The 22,203-nt window shown below is 40.3% G+C and overlaps 1 protein-coding gene across 1 annotated transcript in view; it reads left to right on the top strand.

The window, feature by feature from the left end:
- Positions 1-22,203, top strand: part of LOC126249677 (organic cation transporter protein-like) — a 210,546-nt gene that overhangs the window by 163,435 nt on the left and 24,908 nt on the right. The window contains exons 9-10 of the mRNA XM_049951356.1: positions 1,432-1,557; positions 12,288-12,478. Of these exons, the coding sequence (XP_049807313.1) occupies positions 1,432-1,557; positions 12,288-12,478 (317 nt within the window). The remainder of the gene's footprint in view (positions 1-1,431; positions 1,558-12,287; positions 12,479-22,203) is intronic.

Here is a 22,203-nt window from a genome sequence, read left to right as displayed (position 1 = left end):
GCCCTGAGTAATACAAGTTGTTTATTCATTTGATCTTACTTCACAGTTCATAGTGTTCCCATTGAAAACTTTCATACATGTCGTCTCAGAACTGATTGGAACTCTCAACTGCTGGTTTCTGTTCAACTCAACTCCCAACTGCTCTACTTCGCACAAAGTCTGCGCCACATATCACGTGCGGTACTCTGTGATACAACGAAATGATTTATGTTATTCATTTTCATTCAGCTACATGAATTTTACATATTATGGCGCTTACAAGAAGACAAGTGATTTTGAGTTTGTGTGATATTTAGTAATAAACTGTGAAAGTTAAGAATTTACCCAAAATGGATAATTTTGCAACACATTTGTGGACTAGGGTACTAGGGTACATGAAATTTGCATGATGTTAATAATGACTGAAAAAAGACACTTTCATTTTATAAAGCATATTAAGACATTAAAATATGTTCACAAATACAAGCAAACAACAATTTTCCCAAAAATAGCCATTAAGGGAGAAAGATTATTAAAATGTATAATAAAAGTTTCTGAATCCTAACAACACCCAGCTTTAATATGTAAATATTATGATATCTCAGTTGACACCCTCAAAACCTCTTAGCACATCACAAACGCTCAATTCTATTTTTCTAGCACATGTCAGCAACCCTGTTCGAAATTTCCTTTTTAAGATGTGCATATAGCACGTAATTAATAGCGACTTATACAGCGTAATTTCAAGAATAAAACAAATAACTGTAATATATGGTTTTGGGGCTAATTATGCGAAGAATAAGATCTCATAGCAGATAGTATTGCTTATTTATAGCGTTACCTATTGTCTCTACTCTTAAAATTTTTTAAAATTTAGTATGCCTCTTTTTTTATCTTAGATAGAAAACCATGTATTCCAGACTTCATTGACATCGAGCATACACTCTCTCTGGCTGATAACCAGATTTGAGAACATGCTATATGTGTTTAACGGTGTGAAACTAAGATATCAGGACAACCGTGAAACAAGACTTATTACAATAACAATTTCTCTGTTGAAAAGCCACAAAGCATTTGTTTTTTCCGTTCATCAATGGAACTTCAAAATTAACAGCTTCTCTTTAGCCAGCAACAGCTAATTATTTTTTCCTAAATTTCGAATATATACGATCTATATTCTCTGTAGATGTATCGATGATGTTTTAGGGACTGTATTTTAAATCATTTGTAGCAAAAATGACTATATTTTCGCTTTCTCATTTGTAGTTCGCGTATGTTATAGTAAAACAGAAAGTGAGCCTTACTTTCTAGGTGAGAACAATTCTTACAGTTAAATTTTTCAGTTTGCAAGATAGTATTGTTAAAATAAAATTTACATTTTTAAGCTTTTGTGCAGCTTCGGTATAACGACAATTATGTTGCAATAACTATTGTTCTTTGTTTTCTTTTTAGGGGTTGTTGGAATTCCAGGAACAATACTATGCCTGTTTGTTATTCGCCTGGGACGAAAACGCAGTGTTATGATTGGGCAGATAATTTTAATTATGTGTTGTCTCCTAATCACAGCTTTTCCAAAAGGTATGAATCACACTGTGAATTGTACGTTTCATTAGCCTCCAGTTAAAAAATTTGCTTGCTTCTTTATATTTGGGAAGAAGCACGAAACATTAAATCGCAACAGAGCTGTAATAACTAGTAAAATTTATTGATTCTCTGTGAAGAAATCGTTACTAAATCTAACAAAACTATTAGATATGAAGTAATGTTGAAAAATCTTGCAGTGATTCATTATTCATTTTTGATGGTTGTCATTTGTTACACTACCTTATACAGTGGACATGCCAATACGACTAAACAATCGAAGCACCAAAATTAATTTTTTTTTGTCTATGTGACTGACCTCACATTGTTACTTGTGTCTGTATTTATTTCCCGTTCTTGATATTCGAGTATGTAAATTAAAATTAACTCTTTCTTAAGTTCTGTTAACAAAATGATGTGATATTTCGAGACTGGAAATTATGATTTCGAACATTTACTAGGAAATAACGCTTCTAGTTTACAAAAGCTATAAAAACTAAAGATCTGCAATAAATTTGCAACATAGAGCTTGTGGATTGCCATTGTATTCAGGTTTATGTCCTACATTAAATCATGCACATAGATTACAGTGTGTTTGGGAAACAGCCTTCCAAGTGTGCTTTTACTTGAAAAAAGGAAACTACAAGAGAGGGGTGTCCATTAAGGGAAAGCCGGTCAGTAGTGGAAGAAAGGCTCTGAATAGCAATTGTCTAGTTTTCAACAGCGTATAAACCCGATGCTACTCTGTTGCGGTACCACAGATGCCACACTCGCTTTAGCACTGTTACTTGCTCACTTCTGAAAAAAATTTGCTTGTATCGAAAGGTAAGTTTACACACTATCTATTTAGTGTGGTCATTTCAGCACAGGGGGGTGTATGTTGCTTCGTCTATGCAGATGTAGGGTTTGATACAACAAACCTGCAGATTTAGATTTCTGGCTCTTAGTTCAATTCATTGCGTTCCTCTTGGACAAATTAGTCTGTTGACGTTTCAGGTCGTAGCTGTGAGGGTTGACGGATAGGGGAGGTTGGACAGAGAAGCATGGGAGCCAAAAGTGATGATGCAATATAGTATATCAGTAAGAGTTCATAAACTCACCGGACAAAATATAAGTAACCCCCTTGGAAGAGTGCACTGGAAGATTTGGAGCGGAGCAGATGGTGTAGGACTGGTAGCATGCGGCCATGTGAGCCTCCACCGCTGATGTGAGTCATCGCAGCGAAGTTTTGTGCATGTTCTAGTCGGTTATATGGAGTCAGCTTTCGTGTCGGTATTTTGGAACTTTGATGGTCCTGTAATACTCACACCTCTCACCACCTGCCTACTTTGAAACTGCAGTTATTATATTCATCTTGAAGTTTGACGGTATTTCGCTTATCACATGATGTATGTTGCATACCATGTGGAATAGTTTTGTCATGATTCTGAGGGAATGTCGTTAATTTCAGATGCCTTGTTTCGACTTTCTTTCAGAGCTCTACCAAATTCTTCTCGCAACGTGATAACTACCGTCTCCCCTTTATCTATTTCCTCCTCCCTTTCCTAATATTGCCATCAGTTCAGTTTCCTTTGCATAGTCCATCTGTATATTATCTCAGCCTTTCAGCCTTCAATTTTTACTTCGTACTGGCTTGCCATCAGACCTATTGATATTCGCACAGCTGCTTCTGTATTCTCTAAAGGTGTCTTTATTCTTGCTACAGGTGACATCTATCTTTTCGATAGTCACGTATGCTTCAACAACTTTGAATTTCTCTGCTATCCATTCTTGCTTAGCCTGTTTTTACATTCTGTCAGTCACATAAAAGTGAGAATGACAGCTGGATTGTAATAACTTCTCCCTTCGTCAGTTGAATTTAATACCTCTTGTATTATCCAAAGATCGCTACTGGGTTTCATCTCTTAGCCTAATTGATCCTCTGGTGTCTTCACTGTTCAGCCTCTAAAAGATGCAAATTCGTCTTCAGTTGTTTTATTTTCCCTTTTCTCAGTCAACGTTTGCCTACTGCTCCCTTAGACATTCTCAACAATCTCTGTTTCTTTCAGCTTATCCATGTCCCAAATCCTTTATTTTCTACCTTTCTGCAGCAGTTTCTCGGTTTTACTCTGCCCCTGGAATTATCTTACAGTTTAATATCTGGTTTCGAAATCTCTGCCTTACCATTATACAAGCGACTTGGAACCCTCCAATGTCCCCAGGTCTCTTATAGATTTACAGCCTTCTTTCATGATTCCTAAAACTAGTGTTTGCGATGATTAAATTATGCTCTGCTCAAAATTTTACCGAGTTTCTTCCGCTTAATCCTCCACCCCCCACCCCCTTCCAGTTCATGTCCTCCTGCTATTTTTCCTTCTCCTTCTCTTTCTGTTGCCGAGTTATGGTCCCCCGTCATAAACTTACGTCTCCCTTAACTATCTGAATGATTTCTTTTATATCATCATACATTATTTCAATCTCTTCATCATCTGCAGAGTAGAAGGCATAGAAACTTGTACTATTTCACATGGGACTTGATTTTGCGTCTGTCTTGGCTATGATACAACGTTCTCCACACTGTTTACATTAGTTCATCAGTAATCCTATTTGATTATTCATTATCGGATCTACACCTACATTACCCGCATTTGATTCTGTATTGATAACCCTGTACTTACCTGATTAGATGTCCTGCTGTTCGTGCCACTCCACTTCACTAATTCCCACTAAATCTAACTACAGCTTAACCATTAATTTTTTAAATTTCTCTAACCTACGTACCCGATTAAGGAATATAATGTTCCACCCTCATCCCGTAGAACGTCAGATTAGTTTTTTCTGATGACTAGAACTTCCTGAGTAATGCCCCCTCCACCTGTTTTACCTCAGAAATATTTTGTCCAAGAGGATGCTATCACATTAAGCTATACAGTAGAGCTTGTATTTACTCTGGAAATATAACTCCAGTAGTTTCCCCTTGCTTTCAACCGTTTGTAATACTAACATAGAAAGGGCATCTTGGCTACTGGTACGAGGCCAGGCCAGTCATTCATCCAGACTGTTACCATGCAACTAATGAAAAGACTACTGCCTCTCTTCAGGATCCATATGTTAGTCTGGCCTCTCCAGAGATACATATCCGGTGTTGTTTGACAGTAATTAACTGCTGTCCATATCGCTGAAGGCCGGAAGCCACCCCAGCACGGCAAGATTGATCGTTTAAGGTATTTTCTGTCGGGTCGAGACAGGACAAATGAGTTTATTTCTTGGAGGAGGTTTGACGGGTGGTGCCAGTGGAGGCAATATAATGAGTAACATTGATTTATGGAGAAGTCTTTTTGGATCAGGGCATGAGTTTTCCATTGGAAATTTCAGGGACTGTATCTACAGAATGGCCAATTGGGTGCAGTTTCTATCTAATGCGACGGCAGGCAGGTGATGTGCAACTCTGTCTTATTTTGGAGCTGAGCTGGCGATATAATTGGGTGTGTTTATTGTATAGTTCTCCATCGAATACCTGAAGATGAAGTTGAAGGACAGACATTATATAGCCGCCGCATTAATAAAAATGTCTTAGGTATTAAACCGAATATGTGGGCTTTTTCCTAATAGATGGTGCAAACGATGGACAATGCAAGTCTCTGAACAGATTCTTCCAGCATCACCTCATGAGAATACAAGGAGTAAGGACAAAAACCAATAGCCCGAAGAAGTAGGTTGTGTGACTGTGTCTTGTGCAGAATGAGCTGAGGCATTGTCGTGTCTGTTGAACACCAGCGCACTAGTTGTATTAAAGTAAAAAGGCGTGAAAAAAGCGAAATATTCGTTTCTGTGAGGTGCAGTTATTTAATAGAAATGACATATTGTAACACGTGAATCTATCGAATAAGTTATTTTTATTTGTACGACCGGTTTCATTCAGAGACCACTTTCCAGTATAGTTTTTGTTAATAACATATCTCACATATTACTTATTTCACTGGATTTCAGTTATTTATATGAGAGGTAGTCATAAAGTTTTGCCATCTTGAAAAACTAAGCTGCGACCATGAAACTTGGTGTTGTTGTTAGTCCTTCTCCACATATGCGCCTTTCAGTGGAATATGCACGTCGTTACATTAATGTGACCACCGCCTATCTTCGATGTCAACGTGGAATAATCACTCACAGACAACAGATGGCAGCACTAGCAGTGGAGGGTATATAAAGCATGTCGGGGGGACGCGGAAAACAGTGCAGCTGTTGTCGTAATGCGGAAACAGAGCAATTTATCTGACGCCTAATAGGGCATCATCATTGGTTCTCGGGCCAAGGGTGGAAGCATTTCCGAAACGATTAAATTTGTAAACAATTCGTGTGCCGCCGTGGTTAAGGTATGCCGTGGATGGCAAGTAGGCGCCATCGAAAACCGGCGGCAACTCGGTGTACCATAGGATATAGGAGACGTGGGTTAATGGCGGCTACGGGGATGCGTATGAGCGAATAGACTTAAACTAACTGTTGAGAAATTGTTCGCCGAGATGAAGCAAGGGGCTACCAACAGTGTCTCCTCAACGAAAGCTCAGCGAACATTGTTGTGTTCGGGCCTCCGCAACAGGCGGCTCTTGATGCATCCATGCTGACTGCTCTTCATCGGCGTCGAAGGCTGGAGTTTGGACGCCAGTATGGTAGCTGGACGTTCACTGAGTGGCGACAGGTGGCCTTTTCAGATGAATTGCGTTTTATATTCCATCGGACTGAAAGCAAACATCCTGCAACAATCGTCAGAAGGGCCAGGCCAGAGGAAGCAGCGTTATGATCTGAGGAATGCTTTCGTGGCATTCCTTGGGTGATTTCGTTATTCTGGAACGCGCAGTGGACCAACATAAGTATGCATCTGTCCTTGTGAACCTTGTCCACATCTACATGCGGCTTGTTTGTCCTCGGCACGATGACATCTACCAGCAGGACAATGCAATATGTTACACAGCTCATAGTGTACGCACATGGTTCGAATAGCACCAGGATGATTTTACTGTGCTCCCTTGGCCACCAAACGCCCAGGATTTAAATCCAATCGGGGATCCTCAGGACTACCTCCATCGGGCACGGATCAAATGGTTCAAATGGCTCTGAGCACTATGGGACTCAACATCTGAGGACATCAGTCCCCTAGACTTAGAAATGCTTAAACCTAACTAACCTGAGCACAGTACACACATCTATGCCCGAGGCAGGATTCGAACCTGCGACCGTAGCAGCAGCGCCGTTGCGGACTGAAGCGCCTAGAACCGCTCGGTCGCACGGCCGGCCCAAATCAATCCTTCGGTCCTTTTAAGCTACAAACTTGTCGGTGATGTGTTCATAAAATGGCTGTGCTTTTATTAATTGCACTATAAGTTCTTTCTGGACTGAAATAATCGCTAAGGAAAAAAGTCTCTCTTTTGAAATTGCGTTCCTCAGGCATATTTTTATATGCTTCAGGCAAGAAAAGCTTCGTTCCACAGATGCTGTACCGTAGTAGAAGAGATGGTCAGAAAGAGGGAGAACAGTTTATAAGTATCCGTAAAAATGTCCTTATTCTTACAAAGCATTTCTAACACCTTTCTGGTGGAAATCTTTCTGTACGTTTCATCAGCATACAAAACAGAGAGTTTGTTTCTTAGGCATTGTCTCTTTGAGAATACGGATTCAATTAAAGTTTGTAAGTTTTCAAGTGCACTAGAAGTAAGACATATGTTATGTTCCTCATATTTTGTGGTGTTGGCAAGGCAAACAACCTAAATTTTTTCACAGTTACGAAATCTCTCATCCATTTCCATCAAAACGTTATCCAAAATTTCTTAATACGAGGCTCGATACAACGTGAAAATGGCGTTTTTAATAAAATACACACTATATCATAAGCAAGATTCATATTTAAATGACAGAACACTAAACGCATTATAGATGGAGGCGTGCTCCATGCACACAACAACCAATGCTTTAACGGTCTGCCGCCTGGAGCTGGAAGCAGCCGGGGATAAAATTTCCATCTACTTCACCGCATACTCCCTCTACAGACAAACTCAAACAGTATAGCAAACAGCTGTAGTAACCGTACAGCTACGCTCGGCCAGTGGCTCTGCCCTTGAGGCTGAGCTGCGAAAAAGATGAGGCCTACTTTCATTCACTTGGCCGGCCGAGGCGGCCGAGCGGTTCTAGGCGCTACAGTCTGAAACCGCGCGACCGCTACGGTTCGGCTCAAATGGGTCAAATGGCTCTGAGTACCATGGGACTTAACGTTTGAGGTCATCAGTCACTTAAACCTAACTAACCTAAGGACATCACACACATCCATGCCCGAGGCAGGATTCGAACCTGCGACCGTAGCGGTCGCGCGGTTCCAGACTGAAGCGCCTAGAACCGCTCGGCCACACCGGCCGGCGACCGCTGCGTCGCAGGTTCGAATCCTGCCTCGGGCATGGACGTGTGTGATGTCCTTAGGTTAGTTAGGTTTAAGTAGTTCTAAGTTCTAGGGGACTGATGACCTTAGAAGTCCCATAGTGCTCAGAGCCATTTGAACCATTTTTTAATTCACTTGGTCTGAATCGCACGCTTGCTGGTACAAGAGAGTTCCGCGCAGTACAAAACAGGGAAACAAGTTTGCAGTAAAAACCGGGACAAACGTTTTTTAAGTGCTGCAAGATAAAAATATTAGTGAAGTAACACTTCACCTGCTACCAATGAATAGCCCCTCCTGTTGTTTCTATTGCCTCCTTTGCTCCTTTGAGTCGGGGCACAATGATACACCCAGCTCTTGTCCTTGGTTATTAGGCTGGTGAAGACGTCGTCTAGGTTGGATCGACACAGCTGCAACTTTCTGCTGTTTGCTCGGTTCGGCGGGGCTTTTTGAATGGGTGCGAGCAGTCGCGGAACCCAGGGGTTGGTGACTTCCGTCAGGTACAAAAAGTCGTCCAAGATGTTAGAAACTGTTCCATGACTGATTTTCGCATTTTCCACTATCGCTTCGATTGCGATACGCCGGTATGCGACTACCAGGGTCTCCATTACTCTCGGAATCCCCAGTTCATCGAAAAGAGATGATCTGATACTATGTTCTTCCTCAGCTAGAATTGTTTGCCCGCTTTGGGAGCTTTTACATCTAACCTCTTGTGTCATATCATGATGCGTTGTTGTTACTCATTTCCACCCGCTCAGCATGGGCTGTTGCGGCATTGCTCCTCTTCAGATGTACAAAACAAACTACCTCACAATACTCCACTGCACAATTTTGTTTGAGATCTACTGGTGGCGTGCTGGCGTACTGTGATATCATTGTATACCAGGAGTGGTATACTTCAAACGGATAACGCGTTTCGGCAAACATGCATCATCAGTTTGTTGATTTTGTATTGGGGCAAGAACAATCATTATCATTTGGTGTAATTGGTTGATCGGGTATATGTAACTTAACCTGGCATCTAAAAGCTGGTAAAGATGTGTTCGTCATGCTTAACTTTCTTTTTCCCCTCTCATTCTACATCTACATCTACACAGATATTCCGCAATCCACCGTACGGCGCGTGGCGGAGTGTACCCAGTACCAAACTAGTCATTTCCTTTCCTGCTCCACTCGCAAATAGAACTAGGGAAAAACGAGTATCTGTATGCCTCTGTATGAGCCCTAATTTCGCATGTCTTATCTTCGTGGTCCTTACGCGCAGTGTGTGTTGCAGATAGTAGAATCGTTCTGCAGTCATCTTCAAATGCCGGTTCTCTTAAATTTTCTCAATAGTGTTCCTCGAAAAGAATGTCGCTTTCCTCCAGGGATTCCCACTTGAGTTCCCGAAGCTTCTTCGTAACACTTATGTGTTGTTCGAACCTAGCAGTAACAAATCTAGCAGCCCGGCTCTGAATTGCTTCGATGTCTTCCTGTAATCCGACATGATACGGACCCAAAACACTTGAGCAGTGCTCAAGAATAGGTCGCACCAGCGTCCTATATGCGGCCTCCTTTGCAGATGAACCACTCTTTCCTAGAATTCTCCCAATAAACCGAAGTCAACCATTTGCCTTCCCTACCAAAACCCTCACATGCTCGTTCCATATCATGTCGATATGCAATGTTACGCCCAGATATTTAAATGACGTGACTGTGTCAAGCACGGAACTACTAATGCTGTATCCGAACATTAAAGGTTTGTTTCTCCTACTCATCCGCGTTAACTTAACATTTTTCTACATTCAGAACTAGCTGCCCTTCCTTACACCAACTAGAAATTTCGTCTAAGTTATCTTGTATTCTCCTACAGTCACTCAACTTCGACACCTGACCGTACACCACAGCATCACCCGCAAACAACCGCAGATTGCTGCCCACTCAGTCTGCCAAATCTTTTATGTATATAGAGAATAATAGCAGTCCTATTACACTTCCCTTGGGCACTCCTGACAACACCCTTGTCTCTGATGAACACTCGCCGTCGAGGACAACATATTGGGTTTTTATAAGTCTTCGAGCCACTCACATATCTGTATACCTATTCCATATGCTCCTACCTTCTGTAACAGCCTGCAATGGGACACCGTGACAAACGCTGTCCGGAAATCTGGAAATATGGAATATGCCTGTTGCCCTTGATCCATAGTTCGCAGTATATCATGTGAGAATAAGGGAAAACTGAGTTTCACACGAGCGATACTTTCTAGAACCGTGCCAATTACTGGACATAAGATTTTCGGTCTCAAGAATATGTATAGTCGAACTGACAATGTGTTAAAGGATTTGCAGGTAATCGATGTTAGGGATATTGGTCTATAATTTTGCAGGTCCGTTCTTTTACCCTTCTGATATCCAGGAGTCACCTGCGCTTTTTTCAGTCGGTTGGGTCTTTGCGCTGGGCGGGAGATTCGTGATAAATGCAAGCTACTCTACTACCGTAGAGTAGTCTTTGTAAAAGCGAATTAGGATTCCATTCAGACTTGGTGCCGACCGAAGTGGCCGTGCGGTTAAAGGCGCTGCAGTCTGGAACCGCAAGACCGCTACGGTCGCAGGTTCGAATCCTGCCTCGGGCATGGATGTTTGTGATGTCCTTAGGTTAGTTAGGTTTAACTAGTTCTAAGTTCTAGGGGACTAATGACTTCAGCAGTTGAGTCCCATAGTGCTCAGAGCCATTTGAACCATTTTTCAGACTTGGTGACTTATTTGTTTTCAACTCTTTCAATAATTTCTCTACTCCAGGGATGCTTATTGCTGGGTAGTCCATACGGGAGTAAGTTCGAAGGTCAAACGATGGTATGTTGTACGATTCTCGTGCACGAGCGGTTTCTTAGACGTGAATTTAAACCATCGGCTTTCGGTTTGCTCTCTTCAACTGCCACACGCCAGACTGGTCAACAAGTGACTGGATGGAAGCCTTAGATCCACTTAGCGATTTTACAGAAAACCCGAATTTTATCGGGTTCTCTGCCAGATCTTTTGCTAAGGTATGACGGTGGTAGTTGTTGTGTACTTCATCGATAGATCTTTTCACAGACGCACGAACCTCCACTAACCTTGGCTTGTCGTCATTTGTGCGTTCTTTTTTAAATCGAGAGTGCAACGCTCATTGCTTTCTCAGCATTTTCCAAACCTCGTTAGTGAATCGTGGTGGGTCTTTTCCGTCGTTAATCCACTTACTAAGTTCACAATTCTCCAGATTACGATTTACAATCGGCTTAAACTTTGTCCATAATTCCTCTACGTCCATCTTACTGGAACTAAGTTATGTCAGTTCGCTGTCTAAGTGGGATGCTAACAATTGCTTATTTGCCCTTTCTGGCATAAACACTGCCCTAGACTTCGTAGCCATAGTTGCTTTAATGACATAATGATCTCTAATCCCCGTTTCTTTACTGACGCTGACGATAAGGTCCGGCAGAATTGTAGCTACAAGATCTAAGATATTTCCATTGCGTGTGGACTGATGAACTAGCTGATCAAGACAGTTTTCAGAAAACGTACGTAAGAACACACTATCCGCTACCTTTTTCTTTGCGTCGCGGTGAAACTGATGCAAAGGGTCCTTTTTCGCTTCTTTAACTTCATTGTCCTGAAGAACTTCTTAGTTTATACTTGTGATCAAGATTCATCACAGCTGTATTACCTTTATTAGCCTTAGTTACAGGAAGTTCACGCAAAACAAGTTCCTTATTGAGAAGTTTAACAGTACTTAAATTAGCTAAGTCTACTCTTGTTCTCTTTCTCCTCATAGAGAGGGCTTTATTGACGCCGACCGCGACCTCAGCCTGTTGACGCCTATTAAGTGATGCTACATCACATACAGTTTTGACCGCAGCAGTAGAAGTTATAACAGCTTTAGAGCCAAAGAGTGGAATAAGATTGAGCTTAAGACCTTTATTTAAAAGTCATGTCTCTGCTGCAGTTAATGGATATTAGTTAAGTTCACAATTCTCTTAGCAAAATCACGTTTAACTGCCTGCTTCATGGCAACATATTTACACCGATTACCTAGCAGGTTTGGAATTTGACGATGGTAGTCTGACGAAATGCGTTATCCATTTGAAAAAATAAAGTGCTGTCTAGAGAGGCAACTTTCGTATAAGAGCATCATGGGCGCAGACCTCTATAGAGACCTATCTTCCGTTGTCAGAAAAATAGTGACGCGAATTTATTTTATCGAGTTTATCTTGAACAAATAACAAAAAAAGACTTTGTTAGTTGATGTAAATCTTCGAGGTAAATTGATTATGATTTTTGATTTACTTGATTTTGATATAATCCACAGGATCTTACGCGTACGACTGGCCGAGGTTGAGCCTGTCAGGTGTGGCCATCACGTCGATGGCAGTGTCGTTCACGACGGTGTACCTCTACTCCGGAGAGCTGCTGCCCACTGTGGTGCGCAATGCCGGCCTCGGCTTTGCAGCCATGTTTAGCCGCCTGGGCTCTGCGATAGCTCCGTTTGTTAAGTCGATGGTAATTTCATTCCCTCAATACTCACGACAACTAATAACTTTAAGGCTAAGAACGACATGAGTCGGTAAAATAATTCTGCATGAGAATATTCGCGAGCTGCTCTTCATTTGATGTTGATGAGCATCACTTTCAGTCTCTCTAATTATAGCTGAATAAAACGAATTTTCTGTGCCATATGCGTTTCGCCTTCATTAGCTGATAGCATCACCAGCGGAAGATTTGGCAGATGCTGCTCTGCAAGTGTTCTTGAGTCGATTTTAGAGCTGTTCTTCAGCTTACTGCCATTCGGTATTTAATTTGAATAGCACTAGGAAAAAACACCCATTTAAGTTTCTTTATAATAGGACCTGCAGCATATATGTCACAATAGGGTATTATGCAGAGCATTATTGAACAGTGTGCTTCTTGATTTTTGTTTTTATATATAAGCTTATTTTGGCTTTATTGCCTTCATCAGTACATCTGCAAGCAATCGCATTTATTTATATTTCACATAACATATCATTACATATCATTTATAAAGGTCTTTTTTTTTACATTGGATGTTGTACTCAGGCTATGATGTTGTAAACGGACGTTTGTCAACTTTGAGTAAACTACTGCTGCTGTCTGCAGTTCTTGGATGTGACATTTTCTTTTCCACTAACGTTTCAAAGTTGGCCGATGATTTGATGCTGCATGTATATGTTTTATTCATTATATTTTTATTGTAATACATTTTCTATTATACTTTTATTATATTATTTATTATGTATATATAATATTATTTTATTATATTTTTTGTTATATTTCAATTTTTATTTGTTTATAAACTATACATTATGTAAAACATAAATAAACGTGATTGTTTGCAGATGTACTAATTATGGCAATAAAGCCGAAATAAGCTTATATACAAAAATAAAAGACCAAGCAGCATCTGTTTAATAATTCCCTGCATAACACTCATTTATTTCATGTTACGTTTTCGATCCAAAATTTGTCACTGATGATGCTTTAAAACCTTAAAAGCGAAACGCGTATGAGACGAAAATTTCGTTTTGTTAAGCTATAGTCAGACTGATCTAACGTGATAATTTTCAAAACAATATTACTCGCAACTGTGGATCGTAGGACAACAAAACTGGAAGATGTTACTCTTAATTGCCTCAGAAATTTGTTTATTTTTATTCCGATGACGGTGAACCGCAGCACAGATTTGTCGAGTCATGAAGTGTGCTGGTATGCTCGACTCAGAAGTAGCCGGTTCGAATCCTGTCGATGGAAGAAAGTTTCATCGCCTGTATGTGATTGCCAAGAGGAGGAGACGTGGTGGCGTATAGTTCCCGGTTATCAAACGTTGGGCCATTATCCTGGATTACACTCCAAACATCTCCGCAGTGTCTCGTGAAGCGAAGGCACGTGACATTGTGGATGGTAACCTGTCCGCCGGATGGAGAAGTTGCCTTCGGCGGCCCTCCTTGTGCTATTCGAGAGGGGCAGGCTGTGTGCCGGCACAGGTTTTCCCCCCTCATTTCTCTCATCATCATATAATTCAAGCACGACACTGCATTACACGCACATCAGTTACAGTCACCTACACTCAACTGATACACGTAAGACATAACTCTCATACAACGTGTGGAAAGGGGCCATTGTGCTCGGAGGTATAACTGTAAGACTCCTTGGTGTCTCACAGACAGATGTGTATGCAGGAAGGGAGGTTCTTCTATTTTTCAAATATAAATTTCCAAATTTAACTCTTAATTTTTAGAGAGTAAAGTAGCATCTAAACTAAAGAGCCGCGCAAACAGCAAGAAATTCTAGAAATTACAAGTTACTTGTAACACAGGATACGTTTCTGTTGGTTGCTCAGGGCTGTCGTGTCCTGGCGCCGGTCCAGTCCACCAATATAAAGTCGATGTGGCCTACGTGCCACAATCGGGATGTTGACGTCAGTGAGAGTTTGTGGTGTTGTTGTAATTACTCGAATCAACATGAGAAGGAGTAGAACCTCCTAGGCTGATTAAGATTGTGTTGGCGACTGATGAAAAATGGTTCAAATGGCTCTAAGCACAATGGGACTTAACATCTGAGGTTATCAGTCCCCTAGACTTAGAATTACTTAAACCTAACTAACATAAGGACATCACACACATCCATGCCCGAGGCAAGATTCGAACCTGCAACGGTAGCAGCAGCGCGGTTCCGGACTGAAGCGCCTAGAATCGCTCTTCCACAGCGGTTGGCGCGACTGGTGACAAGGAGTTCGTTTTGTCTGCCGAAGTAGCAAGTTATTGTTTTTTATTATTTTTTTTATTATTTATTTTATGGCCTTCATTGGACCACTCTAGTGAAAAATACAAAGTTCTAAACAAGTAGTTACACAGGGATACAATTTGGTTCAACAATACCTTAATATGATATTTAGGTAATATAATTATTAGAGTCTATTCTTATATGAAAGGTGTTTTGCTCTTCTGTCTGCCCAATATTTCTTCATTCTTTCAGATATTTTCTTTATTTCTTCATCTGAGACCACTCTTCCTGTACTCCTTTTACTGATTTTCATTTGTAGTCTGGTTTGCGGGCCTTGCAGTATTCTGGTTTTCTCTGTCTTGTTTTTTAGGTCATCTACTGTAATTTGAAGTTCTTTTATATCTTCCTTAATTTCTGTGATCCATTTAATGTCGCTCTTGCTATTGCACAATTTTTGTATTATTTTTTTACTAATTCTGTTTTCTGGAGTTCTCATCAGATGTCCAAAGAATGAGATGCGTTTCTTCCTGATTGTGCTCATGACTGGTTCTATTTTCTTATATACTGTTTCATTTGATGCTATTCTCCAATGTCCATTTATTTTATACTGTTTATTTATACATGTCCTAATTATTCTTCTTTCTATTTTTAGTATTCTGTCAATTTTTGCTGTATTAGTTGTTTTGAAGATAGTTTCAGCTGCATACGTTATTTCTGGTTGTGTAACTGTTTTATAGTGTTTTAATTTTGCATCTATAGATAGGCTTTTTTTGTTGTATGTAGTTTTGGTAATGTAATTTGCGTAGTTCAGTTTTTTATTCTATTCTGCCACGATGGCTTCTCATTTAGATTGTATGTTATTACTTCGCCTAAATATTTAAATTTATCAACAATTTTGATTTCCTGTTCTCCTATTGTAATTTTGTTTGCAAATGGTGGATCAGTTAGCAAAATCTCCGCTTTTTCAAATGATATTCTAAGGCCTACTTTCTCTGCTATTTCTTGTAGTGATTTCACTTGTTGCCTGGCTTCTTGAACGGTGTTGGCTAGGAGAGCAAGATCATCAGCGAATCCCAAGCAGTTTAAGCTAATATCATCTTTTGCACTTCCAATTCTTATCCTCTTTGGATTGTCCTTTTACCATTCTCTCATTATGTATTCCAGTGCACAGTTGAATAGTAATGGTGATCGGCAGTCACCTTGTCTTAAGCCTGTTTTTATGAGGAATGGTTCCGAAATTTCTCCTCTAAACTTCACTTTTGATTTGGTGTTGGTTAGAGCGAGTTGTATAATTTTAATTAGTTTTGGATGGAGTCCTAGATTTCTTAAAATTTTTAATACTGAAGGTCTGTGGAGACAGTCATATGCCTTCTTAAAATCTACAAATGTTATTGCCAGAGGTTTGTTCCGTTTCTTTTAGTATGCCATAATCAATTTTAAACTAATTATCTGCTCTGCACAGCTTCTCCATGATCTGAAACCTCCCTGATATTCCCCTAACTCCTGTTCTAATTGCTCCTTCATTCTTTGATATAGGATCTTGGATGGAATTTTGTATGTGCAATATAGGAGAGAGATTCCTCTCTAGTTGTCTGGGTTGCTCTTATCTCACTTGTTGTGTAGTGGATGGATGATGGCTGTGGTCCAATGTTCGGGAAATCGTTCTGTTACCCAAATTTTTGTTGAGTCATGTGTAAGGAGATCTTGACTGTGTCACTTGCATATTTTCACATTTCAACAAAAACCTGATCTTCTCCACATGCCTTATAATTTTTTTATTCTTTAAGAATTTTTTCTACTTCTTGGAAAGTTGGAGGGTATAGCTTGTTAGGTTTGGTTTTTATTGGGGTGTTTATGTTGATTTGTAAGGGTTCTTTGGGTTCCTCGCAATTCAGAAATTTGTTAAAAGCTTTTGCCATGATTTCTGCATTTTTCTTGTTACTGTGTGTCATTCTTCCATCTTCATCTTTCAGTATTAGTGTAGGGGCCTCATATTGTTGTAGTTGTTTTATGATAATTACCTTCTATAGAGTTTATAATATCTTTATGAAATCCTCTCTTCATTCTTCTAATATTTTGAGTGAATTTTTTTCTTTCATTTTTTAGGTTGATGGCATTTTCTTCAGTTTTATGTGTTTGAAACTTTAACCATGCTTGGTGTCTATCTTCATGGAATTTGTCACATTCTTATGTCCACCATGAATGTTTCCTTCGTGGGTTCAAGGGAGCTAGATTTTCTGCTTTTTTAAGATTAGGCACTAGTTGTTCTAGATCATCTGTTAATTTGATGGTTTGTGTTATTTGTTGGTACTTATTATTTTTAATTAGCTGATGTGCGTCAAACCTCCTTTTTATTCTATTAATTTTTCCGGTCCTCTTCTTTAACGGAGTGAATTTGATTTTAATTTTAACCATATAATGGTCTGAGCTTGTGTCTACTCATCTCAGTACTTTAACATTGTGAATCTCCTTATGAAAATTTTTGTCCATACAGACATAGTCTAGCTGCCACTCGCCCTTCCTCCAGTCTGGATGTTTCCATGTTTTAAGTTTACTTGGCTTCCTCTTAAAGTATGTTGATTTAGATATAATTTTGTGTTCTCTGCAGAGTTCTACAAGTCTTTGACCGTTTTTGTTCGTAATTTTATTTGGACTCCATTTTCCAATTATATCTTTATATTTGCTTTCTTTTCCCAACTGAGCATTGAAATCTCCAAATAAGATTTTTACATTCTTTTTATTTACTAAGTTCACAGTTTGTTCTAGAAGGTCCCAAAATTTATCTGTCTCTTCCTTTGTTTTTGTTAGACAATTTTTTTCATTTGTTGGGGCATGAGCATTTATTATTGTATAGGTTTTATTCATTATTTTAAAGCTTAGAGTCGTAATTCTTGGTGATACTGCTTGGAAATCCGTTACTGAATCTATTATTTTTATGTTTACTAAAAACCCTGTTCCAAACTGAGGACATTGTTTCATTGTCCTCGGTCCTGGTTTCCCATTACAAATTCTGTATCCTTGTGATTCGAATGGGTCCTCTGTGGTGTTTCTCATTTCTTGGATCCCTGTTATTACAATTTTTTGTTTATTTAGTTCATTTGTGAGCTCCTTGAGTTTTCCGGTCTGAAGTAGTGAGTTTATGTTGTGTGTTGCTATATTATTTATTTGCTCATGTTTAATCTTCTTTTTGTGTTTTAGTGTGCATTTGGATGGTTGCAAACGCTCCGATTCGTTGCTGTCTTCTAGTTGACTACCCACCGAATCCGATGTAGCCTTTTCCTGCCTTTTTGAGTAGGACGGTGGAATTTTTTTCCTAAAAAACCTTTCCATTTTTGACTTTCGAAGGTTGTCAACCTTAGTTGGAGCAAGCTCCGATTTACAACTACGGTTGTTAACCGGAGAGGGTGTGTTTGGTCCGCGAGAGCTATTTTATTTCACTGAAGTCCGCTAGTGAGGACTTCCCTATCCGCCACCTGGGACGCGCCACGTAGGAGTGTCACCTCTCCTCCTACTAAGACAGCATAGTAGGTTCGTGGAGCAAGTTTTGACCTTCTTTCAACAGATTTACTTATCTCTGAACGCATTGACATGTGAGATGTCCGCCTAACTACTTATTTAGAGTCAAATAGTTTCCTGTAGATTCAGTCGGAACCCCTATTTAGGAGCCTAATCTTCTTACACACCAGCTACAGTTTCTATGAGAGACGAGTACTGTTACTGTCACTCGTTCTGTGAACTACTGATTCTCTGATCACTTGACCTGACTAATCAGTAATTGGCCCTGTCCGCAGCTCGTGATCTAGTGGCTAGCGTAGCTCTCTCTGGATCACTGGGTCCCGGGTTCGATTACCGGCCGGGTTGGGGATTTCTTTGCTGGGGACTGGGTGATTGTGCTGTCCTCATCATTTCATCATCATTCGTGAAACTGGCTAGATTTGACTGGGTAAAGATTGGAACTTTGTAGGGGCGCTGATGACCGCGCAGTTGAGCGCCCCACAAACCAAACATCTTCGTCAGTAATTGGCCCTTGGCCTTACTAACAGAAGACAAGTATTAATCGGTGACTTGTTTCTGTTACAACCGATTGCTCAACACAGAAACCAGCTGTCTCTGTTGAATGCTATTCCAATGAAAACGAAAAGCGCTACGTATTTAACAGTTAGTTGTGCCCACCGGAGAGTTTAACAGTTTTGTCATAGTCGAAGTTTCTAAAGTTCCATCAGTACCTGCTGCTAGGCGTCACTGTCCAATGAGATCTTGATGCAGGCTGGGTGCTCACTGGATACTGGATACTTGATACTGATAGTCCTACTGCTCATGGCTGTTCCTTTATACAATTCTTAATTGGCCCCCACTCGGATCTGATTGCACACGACCTTCTTCATTATCTTTGTGGAACAGTCCACCTGCTCGTGATCGCCTTAGTTCTCGTTTAACATGCCATATCCAGCTCTGGCTTTTACCTGTCACTGGTTTGGCCTCCAATTACAAGCGCACGAGGCGCACGAAGGAATGCGGACTGGAGCCCGCCATAAGCACTTTCCGTAGTTTTCTACAGTTTTTGTTATTGTTAGACATGAGGCTGTGTTTTGTGGACCATTAGCAAATATTTCGAGTTCTACTTGCTTGGTGAGGTGACAAGCGTTACTTTCATGCTGGAGCATTGACCGACCTCCAAGAGATAGCTCGTTTCTAGTGTCTAAACGCTTTACCTTTTACAAATATCCTGTTTGCCTTTCCGTGTCTCCGTGTATGCAGGCTTGCTCGACGGGTGAGCCCCGCTCAATCGTTTTTTCTCCTTATGATACGACATGTGACTAAAATATTGTTAAGGTCGCGACAAGGCCTGCCCAAGTGGATGGGCTTGCAGCTCGACCGGTAACATTCCAGCCAGGTAAATATGTACATACTTTGCCCGCTGAAGGCAAAGGTCCCGAGTTCGAGTCTCGGTCCGGCACACAGTTTTAATCTTCCAGGAATTTCCAATCATACCTACTATTAACAACAAATCTAGCACAGTCCTAAATCCACAAGTACAAACGGCAAACCACAGGAAGTGGATTGGGCGAAGGAAGACAGAAACGGAAAGACCCTCCCCTTAGAAATAGAAAAACAGATACTCTGACTTGCTGAACGTGACGGAAACGACTGAAAGAAACTTCATTCTCCTCATTTAAACAATCTTTGCAGACCAGTGTTCACAACCATATTGATAATTGTGAGTGCACACTTTGGTTTTATATTTTATAAATTGTATTCCCAAAGTAGAGAGAGTTTATTGCTACTATGGTTCTTACATTAACTGCGAGATTTATGCAGGGGAGAGTGCTGTAGCACGAGGATATGGTGCCTAGGAACACGTGATGTTTTTGTGGTAGGTACTTCAGTCTAGTGACTTACTTTAAAAGCACATCAAGGCATGCGGACTAGAGATCACAATAACCTGCTGCCGTCATTTTATACAGTTTTGTTGTTGCTGGACGTGAGGTTGTGTTCTGTGCAGCATATTCAGATATGTCGAGTTCCACCCATTTAACTGCTGTGTAATACATTAAAGCTATTTGGACTATATTGTTAACTCTTCAGGTAGAGAAAAAATGGTTAAAATGGCTCTGAGCACTATGGGACTTAACATCTGTGGTCATCAGTCCCCTAGAACTTAGAACTACTTAAACCTAACTAACCTAAGGACACCACACACATCCATGCCCGAGGCAGGATTCGAACCTGCGACCGTAGCAGTCGCGCGGTTCCGGACTGAGCGCCTAGAACCGCTAGACCACCGCGGCCGGCTTCAGGTAGAGAATTTTATGGCAAGTAAAACTCATCTTGTCCTTTGAAACAGAACGTGGGATATTTGCACATTCATTTCGTTTTGTTTGAGTCTTAACAGTTTTACCTGTATTGAAAACGGAAATTTGTCTTAGTTTCCAATAGATTTAGTCTGAAAAAGAATTTAACTTGTAACTGGTATATGATAACATTTCTATTAAATTTTATTTCACTTACTGATTATTGGTGTGTAGTAGAGTGATAATGTAACAGATAGACGACTACATACAGTACTGACAAGTTTTGCTCGATTTCAAGGCTTTTAAATTTCTTTAAAATATTTATTCCTAGGTACATGACGATATTGTATCTTGGAATATGTTTTGACATTTGGAAAAACTTTAATTTTCCGGAGTAATTTTTTGCTATTTCAGAAAAAGACTGCTGGGCATTAAAAGTGAAGACCATCATTTAAAAATAGAATAAGAAAATATATGAATCTTCCATTAGACAGCTGGCAAGAGGCAAAATCTGAAAAGTGTCAAAGGTAGAACACTCTTTCCTACATGATAAGTTAGCGCGTGTATGGTATACTTTTCAATGGCTATATTTTTCTGAATTGCAATTTTTGAGACACTATGTTAAAGTATATACTATTCATTAATGTGAACAACTTATTATTACATTAAATATTGGTAACTAATCAGTTTACTAGTATTTTAAACATTTTTTGCCTTTAATAAAATCATACACATCAGTGACACTTTAAAAGTGTGAGTGATGGGTTGTTACATGTGGTTGGGGAGCGAGGGGTAGTGAGAGATAGATAGGTAGATAGATAGACAGATAGATAGATAGATAGATAGAGAGAGAGAGAGAGAGAGAGAGACTTCTACAGTAACAGTAAAATATGAACACCCCGAGAACAGAACCCTGGATCTGCACCTATTCTCATACGACTCTAAGTTCAGGAGTTAACTGAAACACTCGAAACAGCATCTGGAAATACAAACGTGTTCCTCCGCCTACACTCAACAACATAGAAGTTAATTAATAACTGCAATCGTAGGTTACTGAGAGTTTAAAACTGTGTAAACGTTGGAACTCAATCCCCGAACCTTTCTATACAGGGGTAATGGCCTTACCAACTCAGCTAACAAGTCACAACTGAGGATCTCTCTTCACTGCTGCAATTCTGCAAGAATCTTCATCCTACTTTCCAAACTTTACGGAAGCTGAACTGTATGCTATACTGGAATACCTTTTCGGCAAGAAAGAATATTGCGGACAAATGGCTTATCCATGGCTTATCCATGGCTTGCCTCTTGCAGCGGAATATGCAAGGTTTCCTACTGTGAGTCTGGAAAGTAGGGGGAGACTGACTGACTGACAGATTTCCCTGAATACGGACCTTCAGTCATACCTGAATAGCTCAGTCGACCTACAGCACTGGCAGCGGAAAGGTTCTAATCCCGATCCTGCGCAGTTTTAATCACCCGTGAAGTTTCGAAACAGCGCACGCTACGCTGCGGTGCGCAAGTTCTTTGTAGAAATGGGGGCGGCGGAATTGGGTATAGGGAGTTATCAAAGAACGACTGCGACTCACCCTCACAGATTTGCTTCCGCCAGTACCTTCTCTCCAGCCTTCCAAACATCACAGAAGTTCTCCTGCATACATTGCGGGACTAACACTCCTGAAAGAAAACTTAAAGGGC

Source organism: Schistocerca nitens, chromosome 3, assembly GCF_023898315.1.
Source record: "Schistocerca nitens isolate TAMUIC-IGC-003100 chromosome 3, iqSchNite1.1, whole genome shotgun sequence".
NCBI lineage: Eukaryota > Metazoa > Arthropoda > Insecta > Orthoptera > Acrididae > Schistocerca > Schistocerca nitens.
Note: the sequence above shows the minus strand (reverse complement) of the source record. Positions and strands in the feature narration are given on the sequence as shown.